Raw genomic sequence first — 20241 nt, forward strand, 5'->3', positions numbered from 1 at the left:
GAAAATGGTTCGAGACTAAAAGGATAGAGGATTAAGAGCAAGCCTTTTACGGCATGTATTTAAGTAGCATGCAAATCAGATGAGCCTTGGATTATGGTCACGGATTGATTGAATAAGATCTCGGTAGATGACCTTCACCACGTTTGTGGCGTAAAGAAAATCCAAATGGTTCCAGTCTTCCACCTCCACATGATGCTGAATGGCACTAATCCGCTGGGCAAGTGTCTCAGCATCCTCGACCGACAGCAACTGGTCGCTGTCGCTGTAGAACATGTTCACTGTTAACGGAGCAACGTTGCTCAGGGCGTAGAGTGGTGGCCTTCTCGTACCGTAAACCCGTAGATTCGTGGCACTCCCGTAGTCGTACTTGGCGAAGCGTCCCGTCTTGAAAACCTGGGCGTAGTGCTTCAGCAGCCTGTTGGAGAACCCCGACGTCGCAGTCTTTTGAAGCTTCGCGGTGAGTTTCTGCGGCGGTATGGAGCTGGGTTATCCGATGCCTTCGAGGACGCCGCATCCTACTCACCTTAATGTGAGGAGATTTGCCAGCAATGAGCGTGAACAAGATGTCTTGACAGACATGCTTCCACAACGGAGCGGCACAGAATGCGTCGGAGGACTTGTGCTGCGTCAGGCTACCGGGGCTATATTCCCCCTCAACCATGTAATCTTCTACCTTCAGAACCATCGTCATGAGCTGCGACCTCATGTGACTGCAGAAGGCCAGGGGTGCCAGCAGATTTGTCGTCAGTATTTTATCATTGTATTCCGGATGCTCCGCGAGCATCACCAGGTACGCGGTACCGCCCTGCGAGTGACCAATAAAATGCAGCGCCGGCTGGTGCGTGACCCCAAGCACGTAATCGATCTGGGCTGGCAGGTCGTAGGCACCGATCTCGTGCCAGCTGAACTCCCAGAATGCTGCCTTCTTGGGATCCAGTCCGTTGTGCGCGCGTCCGTACGAATTGCCCCGAGAGTTGCCCAGCCACACATCGAAGCCCGCATCGGCCAGCAGAAATGGCAGCCCACTGCTGGGGCCGTTGAGCAGCCAGTCGTCGGAGGACCCAGTGATACCGTGCTGCAGAAAGACAGCTGCCTTGTGTGCTCGCGCCTCTCCATTACGCGGCGAATATGGAATGCGAAATATGGTGAGAATGTAGCCATCGCTGGTCGCCAGCTTGTGCTGCTCCACCGGATAGTTGTGCTTGCCAACGAGATCCAGCTTGGGAGGGAAAAAGCATTGTCATAGGAAGTGATTCTCCTGAGCTGACTGGTTTGTGGCACTCACAGAATTCGATGTGGCAAAGTCGACGAGGCCGCCAGCAGCTAACAGTAACAGAACCAGTCGGCTATTCATCGCTAACTGGTTAAATCTCTTGAGGTTACTTATAGCGAGAGTAATTACACGATTTTCCATGGTTTGTCGAGCAATTGTTGACGGCCGAAAGCGCTAAAAATTCCAGATGAAACGTGCGAGTGAAAACTCTTCGGCCGGGTCGGTCAAGTTCTTGATTTCTCTATATTTACAATCCGTTGTATTTACACAATTTTTTGTTTGTCTAACTGAGCGCTCCAGCGGAAACGGCGTTGGCGGCCGCTCCCAGCTTGAGGTCTATATAGCGACGCAACGCCAACGCCTTGATGCTCACAATCGAGTGGGTGAGTGTGGCTAGAAACGTTTTCGCCTGCTGGTAGTCGTTCTGCAGGGTCATGGCCACTGCCAGGTTGTATCGCACCACATTCTGGGCCGCGTCCAGCGACTTTAGCTGCCAGTCGCGCGTCTCCAGGTCGAAGGCGTCCAGAGAGCTGACGAATGTCGGATCCAGATGGTCGCGTGCCTCTGCGGCTTTGTCCATCAGCATCAGCGCCTCCCCTGCGTACATATGACCCAGCAGTCTGTGGATACAGGAAGTGGCTTAGTAATCAGAAATCTGATAATAATCGAGGAATGGTTACTTGTGTGCATCCGAAAGACGCTCGCCCCGCAGGAGGTGCTCGGCCATGTCCAGGGCCGTCACATGGTCCCCCAGGCGCAGCGAGACGAAGCTGTGGGCCGCATAGATGGCGGCCAGCATGTTTTCAAGCGATTCTAGGCTGACCGGTTTCGATGGGTTGCAAAAATTATTGTCCTGCAGCTGGCGCCACGACCTATGCGCGTGCTCCGTCTGCTCAGGGGTCTCCTCCTGCGTGGCATCTATATGAAAGTTGGCCTTGTGGTGCAGCGTCAGGGTAAGAGCGCTGCGCAGGCACAGAGCCGCAAACTCTAGGGTTGGCTCGGGCACGCCGGCCGATTGCGGCCTGTGGGACAGTGGAAAATATAAGCTAAAAAATGCTCAACCATTTTTTATCTGGAGTCAGGGCAGCACTTACGCATATGTCCTGGATGAAGGCGGGGATGCGGCTCCAGCTAACGACTGACGTTCGTCCTCTGCCAGGTTCTGCAAAGTCAAATAAATTATCTCCATGATTATGTATTGGTTATGTGGAACGTACTGCCTCGTGCTCCATGATGCAAGCCTCGGCCATGCGCAACCAGAGTCGCGGATTGCTGTGGAACTGCTTGACGGGCACGAGTAGGCACTGAAAGGCCTCCTTTGGACGGCGCAGATGGAGCATGGCGATGCCAAGGTTGTACAGGATCTCACACGAGTGCGCCGAGCTCATCGTCTGGAGGGTGCTCTCCCTCAGATTCGATGCCAGCTGCTTATCGAAGTTCAGGGCGTTTTGAAAGAACTTTGCCGCTATAGCATAGTGACGCACTCTCAGGTGGATGACGCCCATATTGTTGGCAATGCAGGTGCTCAGCTGGGGAGTTACAGTGCTGCAAGAGAAGGAACAGCTGTTAGCTCTAGCTGTAGGATTGGCTGCTTTCAAGGATTTACCCTGCCTGAGTGCACTCGTTGTTGATGCGCATCAGCTGCTTGGCGGCCATCTGGAAGTCCTTCATGATGTAGTACTGCTGCGCCCTGAGCGCCGCGTAATGGGGCGTCCCGTCCTCCGTTATGACCACCGGTTTCCGATTGAGTACATGCGTCAGGAGCTGCAACAGCTGAAGGCTGCCACTGGTGTCCCCCGCGGCGCGTGCCACCGCCGCATCCGAGCCCTGGGCAGCCACCACTGTACTGGGCGTGGCCGCGGCGGTTGTGGCTGTCGCCGGGACGACCTCATCGGGATTGCTGCTCGGCGCCTTGTCCACCAGGTTCAGCGTGTACTGTAAGTAGTCCAGAAAGGCCTCGGCGCGGTTCAGCTGGTTGGTGGCCAGCAGCAGCTGCAGCTGAAGGGTTGCCACCAGCGCAGACATGGCCTTTTCCAGCGCCTCCAGTCTGGCCACCAGTGGAGCCAGTTTCTCCAGCGCCGTGCCATACATGTGCCGGTGGTAATAGATGACCGCCTTGTTGTACCTGGCCACAGTAGCCGCACTGGCGCCCTGCTTCAGGGACAGCCCGCCACCTGTCTCTCCCATATCCTGGGGTGCCTTCACGTCGGTGGCCAGCTCCTCCAGCTCCTGCAGCAGCGTCGCGTGCTGGGTGCAGCCGCTCCTGTAGAAGTTCACGACGGCCCGATTGTGCCGCAGGATGGGCCCACTGCTCTCGCCCTTCGTGTCGAGTTGCTGTAGGAGCTCCAGGCAGCGGTCGTACTCGGTGCTGCAAAGGGTGTGGAACAGGTCTGTATTGCCGGGTCTGTAGCTGCGGAATTCATGCGGGAGGCTTACTTGTTGAATTGTTCGTGGGCTTGGCACAGTAAGCTGTAGTTTTCATCTTCGCTGGATTGCGTTTTTGTAGGAGAATCCGCCGAGTCCATGCCAAAAACAAATAAAAAACAAAAAACACACACGACTCGTCAGGGTTGGCGAAGCAGATTTCGAGCAGCACGCGTAGATCTGTCTCACTCGCACAGTCTGCCTGCATGCGATTGTGCAGCCCTGCGCAGCGGCGCCTCGCCGGCAGTTTGAACAATTTCCGATTTTAAAATCGTTATCAAAACTGATAAACGGCGCTTTTTGTTGTTTTAATTATTTTAATTTGATTCGAAGTACAATATTATTCACTAAATTGATTCAAAATATTCAATAATTTTCATATAGTTTGACGGTTTCCATTTCTTGGGGCCGAGGGAGGGTATACATATAACTTTTGCTGCTTTCTTACTGCTGCATTTTGACAAAAAACCAAGAATAATTCAAAAATTTCGCACAACTACACTGACGGGGGCGGGCTGGGGTCCCGCTTCAGAGGCGGGGGAATGGAGCTGCCAAGACATTTGGCAACGGGACTTGCATTGGGGGATAGAGAGGACACGTCAATCAATGAGTGGGCGTGGTAGGTATGTATGTATTATGTACACTATTATGTAAATATATGTATTGTTTGTATAATATATTGTATATAATGTATGTATACCATATAAACTTGAATTTAGCATTTAAAAACTCCCAATGCTTCAACATTAACTGAGCAGCAGCTTCGGCAGCAGCAGCGGCAGCAGCAGCAGCAGCGACGTCAAGTCCACTTGCACTTCCGCTTCCACTGCACTTCCGTCTGCGCCGAATAATAAACAGATTCCTTTACTTCTACTTCTACGCTCCTTCTCTCGACCGTCCCTCCCATCCAGTTCTTCGTTTCTTCTTAATCTTGCTAAGCACACACACACATACACATACACACGGATCGGGTCTACTCCCTAATAGAGTTCGTAACGGTTTTGTTCGTTCGAGTTGTTGCTTCATTGCATTGCTGTTGATTCTGTTGTCGTCTTCGGCGCCGCCTCCTTATGTGTTCCGTATCTTTCCCGGCACATAGTTCTTGTCGATGACATTCTCCTGGAGGAACATATGCAGACAGCGCTCATTCTGCGCCAGGGGATGACCGGCTATCTTGTTGATGAACGCCTCCAGGCCCTTGCGGCGCTCCTCGATGAAGCTCTCGTCGAAGATGCCCTCGTCGCCGCGGAATGGCATCTGCCTCTTCCAGGCTTTCCCCGGCAGCGGCGGCACCACAATCTTAAGAATCAGAGAGATAGTGGTATTATCAAGATTTCCATTGATGGATTACGATTTGCTTACCTTGCTGTCCCTTTCCAGCTCGTTTCTTAGCCACTCAAAGTCGCTGTAACGCCGTCTCACGCTCGATTCCTTCACCTTGAAGACCGGCAAGTTTGTCTGAAAGAGGGAGGAAAACAGAGGAAAAGCTGGGATTAATGACAAATTCCTCGAGGGCACGAACCCGCATTGACTGTCCATACAGTGAAATCAAATTACTCAAGGCCCGGATCGGTGCCAGCGGACTGCAATTGTGACTAATAATTATCGCTCGGCTTAATAGGCGTATCACCCGGACACACGAACGCAAACACAATCACAGCCCCGTCCCTCGCTCCCACACACACACACACATTTAACAGTTATCAACTGTTTTGGGCAATTTTTGCACACTCAGCGACAATGGGATCGGCACCGCCCCTCTGCCACAACTCACCCGCATGCGAACTTCGTAGTCCGTGTAGCGCTTCTTGCCCGCCGCCATGGTGGTCAGCGGATTGACCACATCGATTTCGAGGAAGTTGGCGGGCACTGCATACGCATCGTCCAGTGTCTGTTTCTTCACGTTAAGGCGGCGAGTTGCATCGGCAGTACCGTCGGACTCCACCATCATAATGCAGTTCACTCGCGAGGTCGGTAGAAACTATAGACGCCCCTTAGTGTGGCACCGAATTCCGCCGCAGCAGAGTTTGCGGGAGCGGGGGGCTGCAATGCGAATCGAATAAAGAGGCGCACGGGAAACTGGTTTTGCGTTGGTCGTAGTGCGATGCGTGGAATGGTGCTGTCCTCTCTTTGTGTGCTCGCTGGCCGCTGCAGTTGTTTTTGTTGCCACGGTATGCGGGCGGATGGACTTCGAGAAAATTCCGAGATTTCTGCTGTCCTCAGCTTCAGTTCGGCGTTCGGTGCGGCACTGTATGCGCTTGCAACCGCTTTTGTGTGTGCACCAAATAAACAACTAATATAATTTAATTAAACGTTCCATTAAAAAACTTTCCAATAATCACTAGAAAATCATCGATGATATATATCGGCTGAACCTCAGAAATGTACCGATGAATCAACTGAAGTTAACCCAGTTAATCCCCCTATATTTTTACAGCGTTGAAAAACCTGAGCTAAATTGCGGAAAATAACACTGCTTGTAAATTGTTCTTGTAGATCCATACTATCCTTTCTCTTTACTTACAAAAGACTCAACGATATCTTTCATCTGAACTGGGATAAAATTCTTCAAGATCTACAATTTTCGTGGAGTTTAGTTTAGTACCAACTGGTCGACAATGGGTTAATAGTTCTCTGTCCATGACCGAAATTCGTGCATTCTGTTAATTTTCGTAAATGAACTATTTTTGGGAGGGGGCAATAGTCATTTCAGTACATACTGCGAAGATCGGAAGTGGCCAGAAGATGATTCTTGGGGATCTTGGCCTCAAGAATCCCCATCACCCTTGGCTGTCTTCTCGCCCTAGAAACACAGATCGACGGTTTGTAGATCTTCATGTCGGCGGACATGTTGGGGGGCAGCTCCGACCGAGACCGTGGCAATCTCCTCCGGCTCCGAGAGAATGATCTTCGCCAGAGGACCCTCCACACAGTAGCCGGCAATAATGACGCCGTTCTTAGTCATTCCTGGCGATCACATACGTTTGGTAGACGGCCATGCTCTTTTTGGCCTGCGACGAGGTTTAGTAGACATGTATTTCGTGCAGCTCGGGATCACGCATGATGAGGACAATGGGCTTCATAGGCGGCAAATCCGCTAAGGTTTAGCCGTTTAACCATACCTTCCTTATTTAAAGCTCCCCGAAGAAGGCCGTACTGTCAATCCTCCTGACACTCCTTATGTCCTGCTCCAGACAGGCCGAGAAGCAAAACTGTTCAGTTAGTCAACAAATTATGGCTCTAGTGAGAAGCTTTTGTACATATGCATGTGTTGGTGTACTGAATGTTCCATGAGAATTCTGGGCCCAGCCATTCTCAATTGATGAAATTCCAAACAATTTTTAAATCCAGTGCGCCGTTTTCCCATTCAAGTACTCCAAGGGGCCGCCAGAGCATGGATATTCCATTATCGCACAAAAGTACCGATATTTTCACTAGTCTACCCTGAGCATCGATGAGAAACATCAAAAGTCGCTGGTATATGTAAATTAACAACGTGGGACAACGGAAAAATAGTGTCGATCTGCCCTAAACTCTGAAAAGTACCTCCGTTGATCATATATTCCACAAAAATGTCCCAATCAACATTAAATCCCCTACCTACAAATATATTGTCACAAAAATATATATCGATACATCATCGCATATTTGACAACCCTAGAGTCATGTGATGGCACGTGACGTCACAACAAATTTTACACAGACTTCGATTCCAGAGTAATTTTTCTTCGTGCTCGCAACCACTTCGCAGGCTCAAAATTGTGCGTTTGTGTCGCTCAGTATTATTCGAAGCTGAAAAATTGTATGTGTTGCTCGACGCAATCTGTCTCTAAATACCACTGAGCAAGTGAAAACACAGTCCAGCTAAAGTTGAATATTTTCTTTGCAGCTCGAAATTTGCTGTGCACTTCCAAGGTAGAGGCGAATCGGTGTAGAAAGAAAATTCATTGTGCAAAATGAACGCCCAACAAGCACACAAGGAACATGTCCTTGCCGTATCTCGGGACTTTATCTCCCAGCCCCGTTTGAGTGAGTATTCCAATTAGAAAGTGAACAAATGCATTCAAATTCATGGTTTGCTTCTGCCAAAAATACTCTCGGGTCGCCATGACAGTTTGTACGAATCTGGTGCAAAGCAGAACAACGAAAAATCAATAAAAACCTATCCCACCCACAAATTGAGCTTACAATTGCTCTATAAAGCAGCCAATTGTCTCGAAAATATTCGGACTGGGATTATTGGTCCATCGTAACTGGCAAACGTGACTCTAGAGCCCGTCCGCAGTGATGAGTGGATTTTTATTGAAAATTTTCGCCGTCACATGACTACCATAGATCAGCTGTTTGCACTTGCCATTCAAAGCGCGCAACCAGAGGCACCTGACTGCGAACGGGGTGGGAGGAGGGCGAAGTAAAAGCTTGAAAAAGTAGTTAAATTTGTGGTTGTAAGCAATTTTTGTAATTGCTGGCTATTAATTAGTTTATCTGACAGAGTGCCCAACTGTATTTTGTGAATAATTTATCTTGTCTTTTATTTATTGACTGGTAGTGTTATCTGCGCTTGGATTTGGCATTTCTCCTAAGATTTCCACTGCAGCTCGTGGCCCGCGGCCAAAACCAGTTGGGCAGTCAGCTGACATAAGTTCCCCCACACCCATACCTCTCTTTTGACAGTTGCCTTCTTATCAGATTCTCCAAGGGGTTCATGTGAGCAGGCGGCCTAGACTCGTGTTTTTTGTTGCAATTACGGAGTAACGATAAAATAGAGAAATCTGATTGGTATTGGGAAATGGCAAGGAAGGAATTTTCTAACCGTTTGTTTTCCATTGGTTTCTTCACTATTTTCCGCCAACAGCCTACAAGACGGTGTCTGGTGTGAACGGTCCCCTGGTCATTCTCGATGAGGTCAAGTTCCCCAAGTTCGCCGAGATCGTGCAGCTGCGCCTGGCCGATGGCACCATCCGCTCCGGACAGGTGTTGGAGGTCAGCGGCTCCAAGGCCGTGGTGCAAGTGTTTGAGGGCACCTCGGGCATCGACGCGAAGAACACCCTCTGCGAGTTCACCGGCGATATTCTGCGCACCCCCGTGTCGGAGGACATGTTGGGCCGCGTGTTCAACGGCTCCGGCAAGCCCATCGACAAGGGACCCCCAATCCTGGCCGAGGACTTCCTGGACATCCAGGGCCAGCCCATCAATCCCTGGTCTCGTATCTACCCCGAGGAAATGATCCAGACTGGCATCTCTGCCATCGATGTGATGAACTCGATTGCCCGTGGCCAGAAGATCCCCATTTTCTCGGCTGCCGGTCTGCCCCACAACGAAATCGCCGCCCAGATCTGTCGTCAGGCCGGTCTCGTCAAGCTGCCAGGAAAGTCGGTGCTGGATGACCATACCGACAACTTCGCCATTGTGTTCGCTGCCATGGGTGTCAACATGGAGACGGCCCGCTTCTTCAAGCAGGACTTCGAGGAGAACGGCTCCATGGAGAACGTGTGCCTGTTCTTGAATTTGGCCAACGATCCTACCATCGAGCGTATCATCACGCCCCGTCTGGCCCTGACTGCCGCCGAGTTCTTGGCCTACCAGTGCGAGAAGCACGTGCTGGTCATCCTGACCGACATGTCCTCGTACGCCGAGGCCCTGCGTGAGGTGTCCGCTGCCCGTGAGGAGGTGCCCGGCCGTCGTGGTTTCCCCGGTTACATGTACACCGATTTGGCCACCATCTACGAGCGTGCCGGTCGTGTGGAGGGTCGCAATGGCTCCATCACTCAGATCCCCATTCTGACTATGCCCAACGACGATATTACCCATCCAATTCCCGATTTGACTGGTTACATTACCGAGGGCCAGATCTACGTCGATCGTCAGCTGCACAACAGACAGATCTACCCTCCAGTCAACGTGCTGCCATCCCTGTCACGTCTGATGAAGTCCGCCATTGGCGAGGGCATGACCCGCAAGGACCACTCCGATGTTTCCAATCAGCTGTACGCTTGCTACGCCATCGGCAAGGACGTGCAGGCCATGAAGGCTGTCGTGGGTGAGGAGGCCCTGACGCCCGACGATTTGCTGTACTTGGAGTTCTTGACCAAGTTCGAGAAGAACTTCATCTCGCAGGTGAGTCGCGCATGCAGGTCTCCTGCTGTTTGATGGGCATTCAAATGAATTGGTTGTTTTTCCGCAGGGCAACTACGAGAACCGCACTGTCTTCGAATCCTTGGACATTGGCTGGCAGTTGCTGCGTATCTTCCCCAAGGAGATGCTCAAGCGTATCCCAGCCTCCATCTTGGCTGAATTCTACCCTAGGGACTCGCGCCATTAGACTCTGTTTATTGTTTTGTTTTTGATTTTTGTCCAAAATTTTGTTTCATTCATAATTTAAGCTGGCGGCGGCGCATCGTGCGGCGCGTCCCCACCTCCTGCAATATCCCCGCTGTGTATGCGTCTATATATACATGAACCCACAATACATACATAATATCTATCTACGTTGAATCCTGATTTGTGTATACACAGAGAGCCGAAGCGTAGCCAAAAACAACAACAATAACTAGTTAAATACTATCTACCATCAAAACGAGCAATCTACTTTAATGAGTGTTTTAGCATCGCGTCGAAATCATGTCAGCATGTCGGAAATCAAACCCAACCCAATCCCTTGAAATGTACATAAATTGAATTAGAATTGCCTAACCACCACAAATACTACTCGTATAAAATACCAACACACTGTCCTGTAATTCGTTGCCAATCAGTCGATCCTTTGTTAAAGTTTACTGTTTTTGTTAGGTTTTAAGTGTGTGCTCTTTGAATCGTTTATATAATTTCTCTTACTACTTTCGCATAAAGAATCGTAGCATTCCAAAACAAAAATTAACAAATTGCCTCTGTGTGTTACTTTCGTTTGATCCATCTGATTGTCCCCCCTTCTTCAATCCTGCAATCATGCAGGCCTGCGTTAGACGTTTCACCAGTTCGCACAAGTATTAAAAAAACCCTCCTTCCGTAGCGCGGCCCCCTTCGCCCGCCCCAGGGGGTTCCCTGCACCTAGCACCCGCACCCTGCACCGTGCACCGAACCATGTGAACAATTTGTACAGCAACTCAACTAAACAATGGAATATAAGTGCAAAACGCATTGCTTTAATGCAGCAAATATTTTAAAGTGAAAATCTATGAAAAAAACTACAAAGAACTATTAGTAATTGTTTCTTTCTTTGTCTCTAAATTAAATCAAGTTGCATGGATTCATACATATATTTGATTGTTGCCTGCCTGTGGTCGTTACTGCAACATTACTTTATGATGTGGCTCAAATAAATCTTTTTAGCAGCGACAACCTTTAATAATCATGAACACAAGCAGAAACAATAAATGTTGAACTAATATATACCTACTATATATATTTAAAGAAAGTAAATAGTTCGTGTATATGTATAAATTATAGAACATTTAAATGATGAATAAATTACACACCAAAATCATGTTAAATAAAAGGCTTTCCAATTGATTTTCGTTTGGTTGATGGGTAGGCCCTTGGTTTCTGTGAGAACTCTTTGCCTATAATCTTTTAAACTTATATTTCATATAAAATCAAGGCATAGCTTTGCGAGCTTTCAATCGTTATAGAGCTGGAGCTTTAACTGTTAGTCTAACATTCTTTTCGGGCGCGTTCTACTGTTCATGTTAACAGAGGAGAAAGCTTCCGCATTGCTGCTATTGCTGTCTCTGTTGCACACACGACCTATTTATTTGACTTATCGAAAGTTTGTCTTAACAGTGGTTTGATTTACAAAAACCCACAAGGAACTTTTGGTTCCTTGATAAAGGGAAATTGAGAGCTCGAATAAGTCATGATTAAAAAAATATTTAAATACAGATTGAATGACAAATTTAGGTTTAACGACCTCACAAAACGGCTCCGTCATTCCAAGAGGGCCACCGTCGAAGCCCGAGTTTCAGTTTGGGTTCCACCGCCTCTCGTCCGTTCAATAGCGCCGTACCATCCGTACCAGCTTCAGCTGTAGCTGCTTCCTTTCGCTGGACAAGTTTCCATTGACTTTGCAAATTTATGCAATTATGCCAAAGTTTTTAATGAGTTCTAAATGAAGTTAAAAATTTGGTTGACGTCAGCGGTTGGATGCTGTAAAGCACACCCAGTGACGGGACTACAAACAAAACTTTTCTCCTCTCAAACTTTTGGCCAATTGTTGGAATCTTCTCGGGTTTGCTTTTTTTCGAGTTCCCGTTTGGTTTCGGTAATCAAAGCGAAGCTCGAGTGATTTCCCCCCCAACAGTTGAAGCCTGCCTGTTGCAATTTAAGCAGCTTACGCGACGGGTCACAGAGGGATGGAGGGAGGGAGGGGGTGCAGGCGTGCCGACCCCCAATCGCAGTACCATCTAGGACAATTGGCCGCCCACTGCGCAAAAGATTTTCATCTTTATCTCGTCGGCAGACTGCATCACAGTGGGCTTATGACAAGGCTACCTACTGATGGGCGGCTGATGGGCAATGTCAAAAGCATGGGCTCAAGTGGGAATGCAGTGAGGTTGGGGGACGGGGGCCAGGGTCCCGGTGTGAGCTCATTTCGAGACGTTTGTCTGGCATCATTAGGAGGCATCAGGCAGGGCCCAGGGCGGGCCCAGGGCGGGCGGGGGCCTCATCAAGGTTCACGGTCATGGTCAATGCAAGGCAAGTGTGGGCTGGCCCACTTGGCAGACACTGTCCTTATGCGTTCCCTCGTTTCCGCATCCCACATCTGCAACTTTCGTGAGCCGACCAAACCACTTAGACAGCTGGCAGGGCCCCAAGTTAGTGGCGCCTCGACAGAACCGCTGCGATTAATGAACTCGTCTAAAAGGTTTCCTAATACGCGTTTTGGAAAACGTTTGAATGCGGCTTTTAACGAGCCCGAACAGATGGGGGGACATGAAAGGCGGCAATCAGGAGGCAATGGGCATCCCCCGAGGCACATCCCGGTTTGTGGGCTGATTAAATGGTTGTGTAAATATGTGGAGCTCAAGGGGAAACACACTCCGCCTGGGGTCTATAATTAATGTGGCTTGGTGGCGCCAAAAACGCGCCAACTAAATCATCTAATTAACTCATTTGCAGTGAAACGCTAGCTCCAGCTCCCGTCTCAGCTCCTTCTTTGAGGCGTTCGAGGGGCTGTGAAACTGAGGGGCCCACAGGATCACAGGTTCGCAGGTCCTCAGTCGCCATGGGCACACACTCCGTCTTACGCTGGAGTGCTGACCAATTTAACACTTTGGCAAAGGTCTCGGACCCCCATGTGTCAAGCGTCTATCACCTAGGTCCCCCCCAAGCACGGGTCCCGCTCCTCCTCCTGGGCCTAGTCCTGGTCCTGCTCGCTCGTGCGTCTCATTCAATACAGTCAAGCAGGCAGGCAGGCGGATAGGCAGACAGGCGGACAGGAAGACGGCTCGCCATCTTCACTCGAAATGAAGCTGAAATAGTTGAAGCCCGGACCCGGACCCCGACTGGCTTCTGCTGTCCGCTTCCATAATTTGTGGGCCGGATTTGTGCATTGCTTGGATTTGGGGACAGCTTAACTAAATAAATCACACAAAAGGGAAAGCCCACAAAAGGAAAAGCCCACAAACTTGTCCGCCACCGACCCCGGACGATATTTTATAAAAAGTTGTGCCCTCGGCCACCGACTTGGCCCTGGGACTTGCCTTGGTCTTTGGTCTGTTGTTGTGCATTAAATATTAAACAAATTGAGGCCGCCTGCCGCCAACCGTTTGATGGAACTACTGTCCTTTGGGCTGCAGGATATTTATCCTGCTGTTAGCTAAGCCCGGATCGCAGATAATTCGATGCGTCACTGCCAGCAACCAGGCGGGGGGCTGCCCTGAGAATAGTTCTGCTCTGGCCCGTTCTGCTGCATAAGCATAAAAACAAATGGAGCCCCTCCTGCCCCACCCCTCCTTGGGTGTCCTGTCCGGCCGCGTGTGAGTGTGTATCTGTGTGACATTTAATGCCTCAATGGGCAGGCAGCCGCCCCCGGCAACGACTCCATGACTTGCCGACTCCGACTCCGTCTCTGGTTCTGGCTTTGGCTTTGGCCGGGAATCAGATTTTCGTCTTTGGACCCTGCTTCTAATTGTAGTTTGATTTTCATGCGTATCGAATGGGGAAAACTTTTGTGAGAAACCAATCCGAGCTCCGAGAATGCCAATTGCTGACTGCTCCGAAGCCGTCCCATGAAATTTAATAGCCTGCCCAGATTATTTGGCCCGCTACGTGCTCCAATATCAAAGCGCACCAGTTCGATATTAACCGGCTCCAGAGGCAGCCGGCAGCAGCAGGACACCTACTAATTGCGACCCTTTTGCTTATCAGTCACCATCACCATCACCATCACCATCACCGTCCTCCCGATAAACCCACAAAAGGGAAAAGGGTCTTCCTGTGAAAAGTCCCCGTAAGCCACCGCCAGAGCAAGGGATCTCTGGCGTTTTTTATGCCGTTTGGCCGGGCCTTTAAGCCGTACATTTATTCGGCTAATTCATTGTTCGACTGCCAGTACTGCTGCCCTGCCAGCCCTGTCGTTACGAGTATGTCAGCGGGCGCTTAATTCAATTACCGGTTTCCATGGCGGGCCGTGGCAGGGGCTGTTGAAAAAGTCAATGCAAACACGACAATCGGAACGAGTGCCACAAAAAAAGTTCACAAAAAAGTACAATTCCAATAAGCAAAACGTAAGCCAACATCTGGGAAAAGGAGCTGCAAATACCCTTGCGGAGGGCAGATATCAGAAACTGATATTGGAGTTGCAAGAATTTCAATCAAATTTGATGGGATTCAACTGAAACAAGTATCTAGTACTTCGATGATAATCTATGTGGGATAGAGAGCAACAGAGTCTACAGAGATAACAGAGAGGAGAGAGAGGAGGAGAAAGAGAGGAGAGCCCTGCTTCGAAGATCGACGCCAAGAAATTCGGTGGCAAAGTCTCAGAAAAGACGGGACCACGTCTATGAGGAATTATCTGAATTCTCGGAACCTGTAGTTGGTTCAGTATTAGTGTCCTTCCAGAGGAGATGGCCACTTAAAAAAGAGGGACAAGGGACTCGATTTTAATACACAGATACTCAGGACTAGGACCTTCGAGGGTCAGAAATACTTCCTTGTAAGCAATGAGAACTCGTGGGCAGTACCCTTTGCAAGGGTATTGAAAAGAAGGAGGGACAAAAAAGAAGAGTCTCCCATTCGACTGCATTGCATGAATATTTATTTAACAATTTGGTTTTTCATTTTCCAGTTTCTGCTGTGGTGTGTGTGTGTGTAGAGTGCACTTTGATAGTGTGCGTGCGTGGGGGATTGTCACGTCAATCATGCCCCACTCGGTTCTTTCTGTTGCACTAGTTATTGCCGCTGCTGTGAGGCATGCACTTCTCAAAAATACATGTTGCACCCATATGGAATATGGCATTTTTGGCTCTTTGTTTGCCGCCTTGTTGCACTCGATTTTCCCATTTTCCCATTCAGCTTTTCGTTGCTTTTGTGTTTCAGCTGCCACGAGTAATGTGTGTACTTCTGTGCGGACATGTGCGGCTGGCTGGCTCTGCCACGTGCGCCAGAGTACGTCGAGTGGAGGCTAAATGCATTTCGGTTGCAGCAATCGACGTTGCAACCGCCTGCCGCATCAGTTACGGGCAGGCGGCGGCGATGGCAGTTTAATTTCGTGCTGCAGCTGCTGCCCTGATGAGGTCGTTGAGTCGCAGTCGGAGAGATTTTTAAAAATCCATTACCGAGAGCTAAGGACCTTGCCTTTGGATCGTTAACAGGTCTGCGGAGCTGTGACAATCGAACTAGGATTCGCGGCTAAGTAACTTGTCTGCCCCCGCTTGGGGCACTGGGCCATAAAGTAGATTAAGTGGGCCCTCAAAGACACGCAGTCGAGCTTGCCAAATTACCATAATTTTGATTGCCGAGTTACTTGCCACACACACACACACAGACAGAGACTTATGCGCTGAACAGATACTAGCTGCAGGCGGGAGGCGGGGCGGTGGCGGGGGCGGGGGCGGAGGTGAACATCAAATTGCAAATTGCGCGTACTAACTTGCAACATAAACTCGTTTATGCGACAGCCTCCGAGGAGGTACAGAGGTGCAGGGGAACAGGGGAACAGGGGAACAGAGGGGACTGTAGCAGACGCTGGCAAAGTGTTTTCTCACACATCGGTGTGTGAGTGTGTGTGTGTGTGGGAGTGTGCGTGTGTGCAGGGGCATCCACCATTTTCATGTACTCTGGCAACAATATTTTATGGGGCACACACCCATAAGTATGCCAGGCTTTTGCTTAGATGACTCGTCACTCGTCCCGTGTCTGCCGCTGCCGCTGCCTCTGCCGCTGCTGCTGCATGCTGCACGAAAGAGCAGTGGCAAGAATGTATGCAAATTGCAGTTACATGTCGAAAATTTGCATTCGCCGCGCACCGTTATGAATAAATCACGCTCATAATGCATTTGATACACAGGAGAAATCGATGCTGTCGAGGTACTCTCTCACTCTTTGCCATCGCCATCTCGCATCCGGATCGGCATCCCCATGCCCCATGCCCCATCCCCATCCGCATCTGCAGCCCCATATCCACATCCGCGTGCTAAGATTGTTGAGAGAGAAGATGGCCAAAAGGCAGCAGTGCAAACCGAGTTTTCCATTAAACATATTAAAAATGATCAAGAAAGAAATGCGCCGACTTCAAATTACTTCCGCGCCTCCCCAGCGGAAACGGAAGTGGCCCTGAGAAAGTCCTGAGGAGCAGGAAAAGGAAAGGAAAAGGCAAAAAGGAGCAGATGATAGGGGGATTTAACTTACTTCTTTTTTCATTACTTGTGATGCTTCGGCTGCTGCCAATGTAATTCCAATAGGTTAATATAAATTGCAAATTACATTAAACAGATTATGGAGCACTCCGACGGAGGGACGGACGAGGGCGGCATCCTTGAGGCGGCTTACAGTCTACAGTCTACAGTCTCTGAGGGCACTTACTCCACGCTGCTCTCCCTCTCTCTCCCTGCGGGACAAGTGCTGTTAATTATTTGTCACTTAAGAGCCTCGACACATGCGGCAATCACAGCGGCAGGAGGCAGAAGGCAGGCGACAGGCGGCAGGAGGCAGGAGACTGACGCCAGAAGGCAGCGGTAAACAACAATAACGATGTGCTCGCATTAATAAAACATTAAATTCATTAAGTATGCACATAAATACATAAATGGAAACCGGGCGAAAATGAAAATGTTCACGTGGGAGGGAGTACTCGGTGCGAGAGGTGTGAGTAGGTGTCGCCGGGAATCCCCCTCGCCGAGGACTCGTAAAAGCGGCCGGGCAGAGGCTTTAATGGCCCCGGCCATTGGCATATTTATGAAGCCGAAGGCCTCCCTTATTTATTGTTTTATACTTTTCCCGCAATGATCCTTTTCCTATTGTTTGCTCTTTCAATTTTTTGCCTTCGATTCTCGATTCTCGTTTCTTTTTTGGTTTTTTTCGGCTAAGCAATAAAGACATTTTTTGTCCGCTGGGGCATATAAATGTCCAAGTTAGTCAAACATCATGGAAAACCCTTTTCCTTTTTCCCTTTTCATCTCCATGCTCCTGGGAGTAGCGACAGCGACCTTCAAAGGCCGCGTGCTGCATGAAATATGTCGCCACTCAGCTCCACTCCACTCCACTCCCCTCCACTCCACGGAGGGTCCATCCGCACCCGCACTCCGACGCTGGTCATTGGCATGCCCTGAATCGGAATCAGAGCAAGAATCAACGGAGTATCCATCATTCATATTCGCAGCTTACTGCGAAATTGATTTGCGGCCCGGGTTTGTCCTTGCCCGGCGGAAGCAGGCGAGATGGAATTCTGCCACCGCTTCGCCGGCATTTAAATTTTGCATTAAGTATGAGGCTCTCCGTCGCACGAACCCAGAAGATGTGGCACGTTAATGATGTCGGTAGCTGGGCCAGGCCGCCAGTCCTGCCAGACCCGCCGCCTGCCGCCCGTCGCTCTTGGCTGCGAGAAGGAGCCTGGCCAGGACCTGATTTATTATTGGCATGCTGTGCCATCTCGACTCGTTCCCACACTGCCGCAATTTTATTATACCCTGGAATGGGTTATGCTGATTCTGGCCAGAGGATTGTACGTCTTTTTCTATGGAGACGAGTATAATGGAGGGGCTTTTGAGCACTCTCTTCTGGCATTCAAAAGCCACCCCATAAAAAGCCTGTACCAAAGAAATGTATGGACGTTACGATCAATCGCTTTGCCAGGGTATGTAAGGCTTCGGTGCCCTGATATAGGCCTGCCTTTCTTGTTTCCTTTCATTTTTTTCTGGGGCATGGGGCATGGGGCATGGGGAACGTCGAGTGAAGTGGCAGTGGCACAGCTACTTTCCCTTTTGGCCAGCAACCTTTTTTACCCGCCTCTCCGCCCATATATATTCCGTTTTCGCTTTGTCTTTGCGGCCCAGCGTTTTGCCAAGTTTTTGTGTTGCTTTCGCATTTGGTTCTGGTTCTGGCTCTGGCTCTGGCTCCGGCTCTGGCTCCGGCTCTCCTTTTTTAGGGCCTTGCCACTTGAAATTTGGACGCGCGTTGGTCCCTTGGCAGCCTCCGCGTTTATTGTGTGCCGTGCGGCTGTTTGCCGAAAAGCGGTTTATTTATTTATTTATGTTTTGCCGGGGGAAAAAAAGGGCACAGCACAGGAAAGTACTTTTATTTTCGTATTTAGTACGCAGCCGGAGACGGAGCCGGAGCCGGAGTCGGAGCCGGAGACGGAGCTGAAGCCTCCTCTTTCGGGACGAACTTGACTCTTAACTCTTTGGGCTCCTTGTGGATGCTTTAGCGGGGGTTGACTGCCGCAAATTAAGATAAATATCTGCCGCTCAGCCAAATTTATTTCACTCCAATTTTCGCTAAAAATCGGAAACTTTCGGCCACAGGCAGCCGGCAACAACTTTTATGATTATGACCTTATAGATACATACTCGTAGATATTTCTGACATTTCTGCTAATGGAGGAGGACTGCCTTCGAGGCTTCGGAGGAGCCGCCACTCAGGCACGTACTCGGTGGGCCAGTAAAGCAATTAGTTCAATTGTCATCTTGGCAGCCAGTCTTCTCTCCAAAATTGTTGCCAATTTCATTAACTTGTAAAAGGGCGTCGAAGTTTTCCGACGAAAACGAAAACTTTTCCGGCAAACTGGCAGCCGGCACGTAGGAAAATCGAAAGAGAAAAAAAAACTAGAGAGGGAATTCTCCACCGAAGACAGTACAAATATTGATTGCAATTTAATGCTGATTGGAAATGGAGAATTATTACAAAATACGAGTATGTATATCTGAATCCAGTAAATATGTGCGTTTTGTGCGTTAAGAGCAATCTGTTTCCCCATTTTAATCTCGTGCGCATTTTAATTGAATCCCGAGCTTAGCCACAAATGCGCAATTAATTGAAATGTCCCCAGTGCCAGGAGACAGTCGAGGTGGCAGGGGCACGGGGGAGTTTTGGAGGGGCTCCCAATCGAAGAGCTAATCGTATTAGCTCCACATTTTCCATCCACTGCCGCTCCAATGAAGCGTGCTGCAAATTATATGCGAATTCTTGGCTCAAATTCAAATTCAAATTCAAATTCGAATTCCACTTTGTTGTTCATCCTTACGACATTTTGAGTGGCAACACTTGGGTTGCGGGTTTTGGGTCTCGGTTATGGTTACGGTTACGGCACAGCCGCACATAAATACTAATTAATGCTAAAGTTTTGGGTCTAATTAACAAGGGATATAATTTAATGGGCTGGTTTATGCGCTTGAGCAGGCCAGGCAGCCCTCAAAGAAGTATCTAAAACCCATCGAGCGGGGATTTATGAGCACCGAAAATATTCTCTCACAGTCTCTTGAAGGATTCAACCATTTCCCATGTCGCATGTCGCATGTTCCACGTCCCGTGCTTCCCGGAAGCAGCTGCAGAAAATAAATCGCAAAATATGGGGAGACTGTCCAGCAGTTAACCTTCGAACTTTTGCCAAGCGCTTCCTTTTTCCTTTTTCTGTGTGCATTTTTCAAGGGGAATCGCATAAATATTCAAGTCCAAAACTCGCACACACACACACACACACGCACGTGTACGTGTACGTGTACGTGCATATGTATATATGTAGTATCCACATGCAGTGCATGCACAGGACGCTGGGAGCTGACTTTGGTGGTTCCCTCCTGGCCCTGGGGCCCATTTATCAAACGTTGCTTTTGACATTGCGCACATCCTGCGGAAAATTAAGACACTGTCTGGCACGCTTCCTAACCAATTTAAGAGTGCCATTTTTTTCATCTACCAGCTGCCTTCCTTCCGCTGCCTCTGCCTCTGCCTCTCTGTTTTCCACCAAAGTTGCATTCAAGAGCTTTCCTTTTGGCCATTCTTCATGCATGCAGCAGCCCCAGCAGCACCAGCATATGCGCTGCATCCTCGGGAAATTTGGTGAGTGAGCAGCAGCTTTTGGCTCGACTTGGCCCGATCTGGCCGATGCC

General features: G+C 49.4%; 4 protein-coding genes across 4 annotated transcripts; 1 reads left to right on the forward strand and 3 right to left on the reverse strand.

The window, feature by feature from the left end:
- Positions 1-24: 24 nt before the first annotated feature.
- On the reverse strand, positions 25-1394 carry LOC6896786 (lipase 3-like). The gene is made up of 3 exons (XM_002136955.3): positions 1286-1394; positions 524-1219; positions 25-465 (listed from the first exon to the last, which is right to left on the reverse strand). The coding sequence occupies exons 1-3, from the start codon at positions 1352-1354 to the stop codon at positions 76-78; spliced, it is 1155 nt and encodes a 384-aa protein (XP_002136991.3). The 5' UTR covers positions 1355-1394; the 3' UTR covers positions 25-75.
- Positions 1395-1497: 103 nt separating this feature from the next.
- Positions 1498-3886, reverse strand: Not10 (CCR4-NOT transcription complex subunit 10). Its single transcript, XM_001357754.4, has 6 exons — positions 3710-3886; positions 2880-3641; positions 2491-2818; positions 2368-2435; positions 1954-2295; positions 1498-1893 (listed from the first exon to the last, which is right to left on the reverse strand). The coding sequence occupies exons 1-6, from the start codon at positions 3796-3798 to the stop codon at positions 1557-1559; spliced, it is 1926 nt and encodes a 641-aa protein (XP_001357791.3). The 5' UTR covers positions 3799-3886; the 3' UTR covers positions 1498-1556.
- Positions 3887-4000: 114 nt separating this feature from the next.
- Snx3 (sorting nexin 3) lies at positions 4001-6102 on the reverse strand. The gene is made up of 3 exons (XM_001357753.5): positions 5472-6102; positions 5060-5155; positions 4001-4996 (listed from the first exon to the last, which is right to left on the reverse strand). Exons 1-3 carry the CDS (start codon positions 5646-5648, stop codon positions 4766-4768), a joined length of 504 nt encoding a protein of 167 aa, XP_001357790.1. The 5' UTR covers positions 5649-6102; the 3' UTR covers positions 4001-4765.
- Positions 6103-7351: 1249 nt separating this feature from the next.
- On the forward strand, positions 7352-10897 carry Vha55 (V-type proton ATPase subunit Vha55). Its single transcript, XM_015183085.2, has 4 exons — positions 7352-7499; positions 7587-7726; positions 8553-9814; positions 9882-10897. Exons 2-4 carry the CDS (start codon positions 7654-7656, stop codon positions 10017-10019), a joined length of 1473 nt encoding a protein of 490 aa, XP_015038571.1. The 5' UTR covers positions 7352-7499; positions 7587-7653; the 3' UTR covers positions 10020-10897.
- Positions 10898-20241: the final 9344 nt, after the last annotated feature.

Source organism: Drosophila pseudoobscura, chromosome 2 (genome assembly GCF_009870125.1).
Source record: "Drosophila pseudoobscura strain MV-25-SWS-2005 chromosome 2, UCI_Dpse_MV25, whole genome shotgun sequence".
Taxonomy (NCBI): domain Eukaryota; kingdom Metazoa; phylum Arthropoda; class Insecta; order Diptera; family Drosophilidae; genus Drosophila; species Drosophila pseudoobscura.